General features: G+C 38.4%; 1 protein-coding gene across 1 annotated transcript in view; it reads left to right on the plus strand.

Moving 5' to 3' along the window:
* The window catches only part of dagla (diacylglycerol lipase, alpha), a 40728-nt gene extending 33790 nt beyond the window's left edge, over positions 1-6938 (plus strand). The window contains exons 19-20 of the mRNA XM_038702106.1: positions 2458-2624; positions 3367-6938. Coding sequence (XP_038558034.1) covers positions 2458-2624; positions 3367-4471 — 1272 coding nt within the window. The 3' untranslated portion in view covers positions 4472-6938. The remainder of the gene's footprint in view (positions 1-2457; positions 2625-3366) is intronic.
* The last annotated feature ends 2401 nt before the right edge of the window (positions 6939-9339 follow it).

A 9339-nucleotide genomic window follows, 5' to 3' on the forward strand; every position in this document is an offset into this window, starting at 1 on the left:
AATACTTTATTAGCATCTGTGCACAATGCACATACATATATTGTTACAATTAATACTGTGACTGAGTCCCCGGTCTAAGATGATGTGACGACATGCCCATGAAGTTCCGTAGCAGAAACATTCTGCCTGATGTAAAACTCCTTCTGGCTTTCTGAAAAGACTGGAACAATTTTAAGACTTCCTACTAGCATTATTGCCACCTTCCACTAACACCAAAAGCCAGTGGCTGGATGCACCAACTCCAGGCAAGCTCACTGGATGCCATCAAATGGCGTTGCAGAAAAAGGAGGAAAAGGGGAGACAAAATTAAAAGAATGTGAACAGGTTACAAAGCAAGTTGAGGGAACGGATCTGCGTAAACAACAACAAAGGTCATCACTAAATAGCTCTTGGAATACATCACAAGTGAATGGTGTATGTAACAGCTACAAGAATATGTAATCCCTTTTAAGCCTTAGAGTCAAATAGCTTTTTGCAACCCTGCATGATGAGTCCAAACCCACCTGCACTCTTTTTCCTGTTAATGAGATTCCTCATGCAGCTTTCCTCATATCAAGCCTTCATTCTTTTCCATTCCTCACGCAGCTACGGTACATTTGGTCAAGTGCTGTGGCATTAACTTGCTAACCCCATTCCTGGAGCGAATATGTTTTCTTTGTATTCACAAAGTTTCCATGGTAACCTAATTTCTTCCACATTAACTGCTCTTTCTTCCTCCTTTTGGCTGTTTTTTTTCAGTTGCTGCAGCTCCTCTCTCTCTCTCTCTCTCTCTCTCTGGATATCTTCTCCTTTTTTGCCTTTTGAAAGCACATATTCAGCCTTTCCTCAATCATAATCCCTTCAAGGAATTGTCAATTACTCATCAGCAGCAGATGGAGTAACAAAAGGGGAACAAATGTGTAAATATAGAGTACTCTGCTTAGCTCCACTGCTCTGCTATAAAATTGCTGCTCACTGAGTCTTACAAATTCCTCATACTCTCTTATAACTGACTTGGTACAGTGGAGGGCTTCTATTAACAAGACTGAAAACTGCAATTATATATGGATGTCCTCCACTGTTCATAATGCTATGTCATAATGTGCTTTCAGAAATTATATATGTCATATGAATACACGGCTGTATGGATTTCAGTACATTATTGCATAATATCAATATGTTTGTTTGTGTTTGCAGTCATTTGTTTGCATTGTGACTGCAGGTGAAATGTTTGACATTGTTGGTGCCACATGTTTGCTGTTATCATTTTCAGCAATCTTGTCCCCGTGTATCACACTCACCCTTGTGACATCATCATGTTTTTATTTGTGAAGCATAACCATCTGCAAAAGCCAAACATAATAAACATGTTTGTTTATGGTATTTTTAACTTAATGAACCTGTGTCCTACGATATTCAGTGTTTGTTTACATTCATTTCCATTTATTTTCTCCATATTATGCTCTATTGCCACATACATTTTATGTTTGTGTGTGTGTGTTCTCATGTCCTTACTGTTCAAGTTGTTCTATGCCATAATGTGCTTCCACTCAGTGTTTTAACTCATTAAAGTTAACCAAATATATGTAATTGTGTGTTGATGTGATTTGCTTTAAGTGTTTGTTCTCCTCACATTTTATCTATTAACACAACACTTTTAAAATGCTATGGGACAGGGGTTTTCTTGAATATCCTTGAACTCGCATGTACACGGGTCACGTGGTTTACTATTTCTTGTCATACTGTAGGTCTTGTGTAGCTCTTGCTCAGGCATCATGACTCCATCGTGGGTGTTTTAATTCAGTCAGTTGGAGTGGGTGTAAGCTCACCTTTAGATTGCACTTTATGTGAACTACACTGTGCTTTTTTTAATACTTTAGTAATAGCTGTAATCATATCTGCAGTTGAATAAAGATGTAGTGGTGTCTTGGAAAATGTCATTGAAAACCATTATAATCTTACTGAAGGTGATTTAAATGCATAACTAGACATGCGTGAAGACTGTCTGTGAATGAAAATGTATTTGTGTGTGTGTGTGTGTGTGTTTAAAGATACATGGCCAGTAATAATGGCCAGTGGATTATACATTGATCTATTGATTTATCGAAATCATCATGTATCCTGACGTAGAAGAGGAATGGAGAATATATATGAAATAACTGTGCATCCAGTTTTTTGAGAAGGGAGTCAAATAATATTGAAATTAAATAATTCAGTGGAATTATTTGTTTTGCATGCAAAAATAAATTAATAATAATGAATAAGCTAGCAAGCAATATTTTTGAATATCTATTGGTTAATAGGTCTATAGATTTTCAGCTTATAAAATTAGCTTTTTACCGTTAGACTTGCTTATCTTTGTCCTACGTATGCAATTATTCTCTTCATGTTGATTCTCAACCCTAATGCACATACTGCTCTCTTATCATACCATTATCTGTCGTCATGTGTCTATGTATACTTTTGTGCTCGTGACAGGTGCTGGAGAACTACAACAAAGGGAAAACCGCTTTGCTGTCAGCAGCCAAGATCATGGTGAGCCCCACAGAAGTGGACTTGAACCCAGAGAGCATATTCGTGGATACATCAACAACTTCTCAGCAGCCGACGCCTACGACCCACCACCGCAGGAACAGTAGTGTTCGGTTAGTACACCAGGCACCACTGTGGGTGTGTTGGTGCCTAAAAGAATATATAAAACAGTTTGTTTGAGCCTCTGTATATTCAGTTTCCCCTCTAACTTAATATGTAATGGAGCAAACTGCTTCCTAAACTGTAGGGATAATCATGGGGACTTTTAATGTAACTATCTAGCTAATACTAAACAATACTACTGCTACTAACTGCTACTTTATTGTTTTCTCAAAATCATCATTCTGTCTGTTCCGTTTTGTTTAAAAAAACAAGAAAAAAAACAATGTTACGGTAAGCAAAGCATGCTAATACTAATTTTGCATAATGTGCTCCCTTCTCTCATGCACGCATGCACGCTGTGTGACCACAGAGCAGTTACAACATATGGTAGTATTCAGTTTCCACCTCGCCCTCTCTGGTTTAGCCCCTGTCCAAAGTCAGTGTGAACTCCTGGCAGTGATGGTTGAATAATGTCACCCTCCTGTATTGAATGCTAATACAAGAGCAAATCTGCCACTAGGATACACTCCTGGCCTCCCAGTCTCTTATTTTTCTTTGTTCTTTGTTGATGTTTTGCTGGTGTTCGCCTAGTCTGTAGAATCTAGATGTGGTAGAAATACTAACACCTTCCGATCTTTCCCCCCTTTAACCCTCCGTAAGGTGTTTTGACCCGTATTTCATGTCTGCCTGTTTTGGATCCCCTCTCCCTTTCCCTGCCACTACTGTCCAACCCCTTCTTCTCCTCTCCTCTAGTTCGTGTGCCCAGTCTGAAATATCTCTGGATGGTTTCTCTGAGTGCCCTCCTCCCCCAGTGCCTGTTGTGCTGCGTGGAGCACGGGAGCGCCTGGCGGTGGAGCTGAGGGACCGCAAAGCACCGCTGGCTGTCATGGAGAGTCTCTCAGACGCCGAATCCCTCTACAGTCTGGATTCCAGACGCTCCTCAGCTGCGCTAAGGGGTTCACCAATGCTGAGTAGCCTCCCATTCCCTTTGGATGCCCCGATCCCAGAGGAGAACCCGTCTCTCAGCTCTCGCACTGAACTACTGGCTGCTGACTGCCTCTGCCAGGCAACGCCAGAGCACCTGGGTGAGGTTGGGCCCTTCTTTACCCCACTGGAATCCGCATCTACCCCGGATTACCCCATGCGGCTGTCTCCCGCCACACCTCGTTACAGTGGACACCATTCCCCAGCTCTTCTAAACCAGAGCGTCTTGGCTCAGCCTTTCAAGCCAGAGGCTAACGCCAACCCAAAAATGCTTCCTGATGGGGATCACCAACAGATACCTGGTGTCTACAGCCCGGGTAGCACTCCTAACGCTCCCCTCAGCCCACAAATTGGTTCTAGACCATTAGATAGAGAAAAGGAAGATTGGGAGCTGGATACAGCAGAGAAACGTTTAAGTGCAGAGACCAGACCGGCAGCTTCAACTCCTCCACCCCAACTATCAAATGGAAACCCCAGCCAAGCAGTGCTGGAATTTGCCCAGTACTTAGACTCTCTATTCAGATTGGACGGCAGCAGCTCACCACCTCTGGAGCTCTCTGACGGGGAGTCAGAGTCAGGCCGGGGCTCCTTTGGGCAGGGTGAGTGTCTCGGAGATGGACAGCAGTTGGATGACAAACAACTTCTGGCCAGAGCAACACTGGAGCCTAACCTAGTACCCAAGCCCCCACGCACTTTTGCTGGATCTGCTGACCCCTCTTCGGGCATCTCTTTGTCACCCTCCTTCCCTCTCTCGTCGTCTGAGGAGCTCAACGACCTTTCCCCCGGTGAGGGTACCCTGCCAGCCATACACTCCCTACGAACATCTCCCCCTTGCCACTGTCCTGAAGAGAACACACTATCATCTATGGTGTAGTGTGCTTCCAAGACTCCAGTGTCCTTTGCTCTAAATTGAGAGGTGCAGTAATCGGAATTTTAAAACATATCACAGTACATGCATGCGATGGAATGCAGTCACTCATCAGAGATCCAATGTGAACTTGACGGACCAACTCACAAACTATTTCCATTCTTCAGGTGTCTCCTTTGAACGCTGTTTATAGCATTTTCACACTATTGCAATGACTAAGAAAAAAAAAAAGATACCTCTCTCTGCATGCCAGGGGGCTGTACTGCTTTTGGGTGAATATAAAGAAACTGTAGCTTCATAATGTCATTCCAAAACGATGTTGTCTCACCCAAAGGACACGTCAGCATTACATAAATTCCCTGACTTTACAAAATCAAAGGGAGAATATTTAACTGAGCAGGGATTCAAAAACTAACACTGTAGAAGAGGTTAGCATAGGCACATCATCTGGGTTGATGTACTGTACAACTTCCTGCACCCTCAGCAGCTCCAGCTTTTACTTTATTTTTCAAAATCAGGAATGTGAAGATGGACATATTTGTCAATCAACCGAAGCGAGAAGACATTATGAAATGTTCCTCAGGTCTATAAAGAATTGACTTTGAGAAAGAGAGTAAGTGTGTTAAATTGGTGAGAATTCATGTGTCTTAAAATGTAGTGATTGTGACAGAAGTTATTACAGACGCCTATGGATGTTTTTGAGTCTTTTGGTTACTCTTTATAGTGCATGAATTTTTTTCTTTATTTTGAAAGATAACTTGTCAATAAGCCACTTAGATTGACATTTGGATACTCTTGCACAGACCATATTGCTCAATTTACCCCCCTTGCCAAAAAAATGTAATACATTGTATTGCCAAATGTATTTATGAGATGTAATTTTGTATACGTATATGGATATTGCTTTATTTAAACACAAGCTAAGTTCATTATCTCCTTCCCAAGCCATTCTGTTGGTTCCCATATAGACTGTTACACAGCAACACCACAGAAAAGATGCCATCCTGACCTTAAAACTTTTATTTTGCTTTCTTTTTGAAAACAAGGTCTTTAACTTGTTTGAACCAATAATGATGTTGCTAATAGTTGTCCTACTCATAACTACTGTACCTTTCTCTTAGGAGAGCTCTTAGCAATGTGCCCAGGTCAAGGTCTGCATGCTCTATGCATTTCAGAGTAGCATAGCCGGTATAGAACAAGTCACAGTAAATAAACTCTAAACTTGTCCAGAAATGTGTAATATATGTAAACTCAAACCTTGTTGAAGCTTATTGAATTCCTTGGTCAACAGACAGGACCAAACGGTGTATCCTTATAGTGTCCCAGGATATGATTTCTCTTGTTCTCAAGGTGCTCTCAGTCATCTTGGACATCAAGGTGTTTGCTTCCCTTTAATCTCAAACATCCCATCTCAAACATCCTTGGGGTTGAACTGTATTAATAAATGGGCTGGAACATTATGTATGCCAATTCTTAATACTGTATGTGGCATACAATCTTCCATATCACACTGGGTGTAACACGTGGCTCACAATTTGCGTTATTTATTACCGTTAATGTTATCACTTTTCTTGCTATATTTGATGGTGTTATTATCCTTATTGCTCTTGCAACAGATTGGTTTGATGTCAGTGGTTTTTAATCTCAGTTTTTGGGACAATGTGGAGAACTTTTTAGACTTTCCCAAATGTAAGGAGTTATATATTTCAGCTTTTTTTCTGTCCAAGTGGAGAAGTATTTGACATTCTGCCATGGCATGGTGACAATATGCTCTTTTTACAAATGTTTCATAGTGGTGGGACATGCTGCAGAGTGACAGCCTGCTCACAGTGACCTTTGGTGCAGTGCCACCGTCAAGCCTGGAGTCACAATAGTGTTCTGCACCGTCTCTCTATTTGGAATAAGATTTGCTGTGTTTACTCACAGCAGGCAGTTCCAGCCAGTTTACAATCCGACACTACTCAAATCATGCTGCCAGTCCCATTAGTCTCTGACAAGATACACTAAGGTTGGGCCGTCACATTTCCAACATTAAGTAGCTTTGCTTGCAACTGGTCATACACTAAACCGCACTAAACACTGTTGAAAGAAAGCACTATAATACTTTCCACCATGATGTGTACAGCACCATCTTCTATGTGTAATTATTTATGCAGATGTCTAAAAAAAAGAAAAAAAAGAAAGATGAATTCCAATAGTCATGTAGAAAACTATATAACAATAAGGAGATAAAGACTATATTAAAAATATCAGTAATGACATATAGAAAAAATATTTCATCTGAAAGTTATTTATTCAATCTATTGGCAGATTTACAAATTGGTCTATATTGAAAAGAGAATAATTCAACTATGTCTTGTCCATGTTTACCTGGTTTGCTTCCCTTCCTTTCCTGCCCCAAAATGAGAATGTATTTATCCCCCACCCTCACTGCCCTGCCTGTAATGGAATAAACTGCAAACTATGAAAATAATTATGAATTTCTGTCATATCTGTCAGCATGTACTACTCATAAATGTTTCAGTGTTTTGATTGTCTATTTAAATGAGCCACAAATTGTGGTTTATGTCCCAGCTTTTTTGAGTCTCCTTGTTTTCCTCACTAATTTGTTACAGATACAGTTTAGCTTGAGTATATTAATAAGATTATAATGGTAGTATACAGGTATTATTTATTCATGTGTGTTTCAAGTTTCTAATGAGTTTCTCCTAAAAGAGTGGTGGAAGTACTCAGATTGGTTACTTAAAGAAAAGTATAAAAACATAATTTAAAAATACTGCATTAAGAGTAAAAGTCCTGAATTCAAAATGTTATTTTAGTGAAAGTACAGAAGTATTGTCATCAAAATGTACTTTAATTTAAATTGAAATTTAAAGTAGGGCTGGGCAATAAATCAATAATGATAATTATTGCAATATAATTTTCTTCAGTAACAATATAACAAGTGTTCAGTATATCGTAAATAAAGGTTTGGTTTAATTCATTTGAATCACAAATGAATTAGCACTTAATTTTTATATTAAGATTTATTTTGTTGAGAAAAAGGGACTGAAAAAAGATTTTACTTAATTTTCCTCAAGCATGTTCAAAAAAAAGTTTTATCTTAATTGTTTTGAATGTTCTTCCTCATATTTGTTAAGTGGTCCACTGTTTGGCAAGTGCTTGTCATGTTCTGATCATAAAAAAACAGTTTAAAACCACAACTAACCATTTCTTCAAAAAGCAAAAATCAGCCTTTTAACTCGAAATAAATGATGATTTAAAATTTATCGGGATAATTATTCGAATGGTATGAAATTTTGTATCGTGATTAAATTTTTGGCCATATCGCCCAGCCCTAATCAAAAGTAAAAGTACTCATTATGCAGATGGCTCCTTTATTCACTAACAAAATAAATGTAAGAGCATTTTAATGTTGTAATTCATCAATTTGGATCCAATATACATACTTTATACACTACTGGGTAGATTATTATCATAGTACTGCATCATGTCATATAAGCATATATGTTCTTAGTATAAAGTAACTAGGAAATAAGAGTGTTAAATAAATGTGGATTAGTGGAAAAGTGCAATCGTTCCCGTGAAATGTAGTGGAGCAGAAGTAGCATAAAATGGAAATACTCAAGTTAAGTACAAGTATGTCAAAATTGTACTTAAGTACAGTATTTGAGTAAACATACTTAGATACATTCCACACTGGTCACTTCTCAGATTAACAGACTTTTAACAATTAACAGGCAATTTGTGAAAGTGACTTATTTTAAAGAAATTACTTTTGATGCAAGGTATCATGTAAACATGAAGAATAGTACTTAGGAGTAGATTTTGCCAAATGAATCATCCTGAAAAGGTTTAGTGCTTCAGATTTGAGGTAAAGAATGTGTCATAAGTTTTAAAACTGCTGAGTGCACATGGATTTTGAGTAAAGATTGCTGAGTTGTTCTGAGCTATATATAAGCCCAAGTGTAGGTGCAGTGTATTATGAGTGTACAGTAAGTCTGATAGATCAGAATCTACTGTTGAGCCTTATGGAGGTGTCATGGGTCAAATGACACAGCCCGGATGGAAGGTGTCTGTTTTATAACACCAATGACGCACCTTGCACCTGTCTCATGAAGTATTTACTGAGGTAACAGTACAGAGAAAAACATTTAATAGGAAAATGTACAACATAAGAAAATAAACATTAATAACTCACAATAGCATGTGGGCATTTGTTAATGTGTATTTTTTTTTATCTATTTATGTATAGAAAAATATTGCTTTTAATTACTGTGTGACCAACAGTAAGCTGTTTGTGAAATCTGTGATTACTGCCCTAGTCAAGACAGAGCAGATCAGTCAAAACTTTTACTTTTTTAAATTAAACAATAAGTAACTTTAATTATAATTTACTCAATTGACTTACTTACAGCATAGAGTAAATGGCACCAGTACTACTTGATGTAGTAATACTGCAGACTTTCTAATAACATATCACAGGGAAAGATTTTATAATTGACCCCCTTAAAACCAGATGCTTCACCTCAAAGGTAGTTATCCATTATTTTGAAATAAAAATATGTTAGTGCCACACTTGATCAGTCAATTTTAAACCCCTCAAAATTTTTGTCAGAAACATTGACAAAAATGTAACGTTAACAAGGCCCAATGAGGAAGACTGTGAAATTTGTTTGAAAGCTTTGAGAAAGGTAAGTTTGTGAGCTTTGATCTTTAAAAAAATCTAATAATTTACACGATACAATTCCAAATGGTTTTGTAAAGCCTATTAGCAACATTAGTGTGCACTGGTAAAACCATTGACTGGGTACAACACGTAGTACTGTATCTCCCACCAGGGGGATGCAGAGTATCTAACTCCTGAGTCACAA

This window comes from Micropterus salmoides, unplaced genomic scaffold (assembly GCF_014851395.1).
Source record: "Micropterus salmoides isolate LMB-PRFRI ecotype aquatic unplaced genomic scaffold, ASM1485139v1 Ms_hic_scaffold_6, whole genome shotgun sequence".
NCBI lineage: Eukaryota > Metazoa > Chordata > Actinopteri > Centrarchiformes > Centrarchidae > Micropterus > Micropterus salmoides.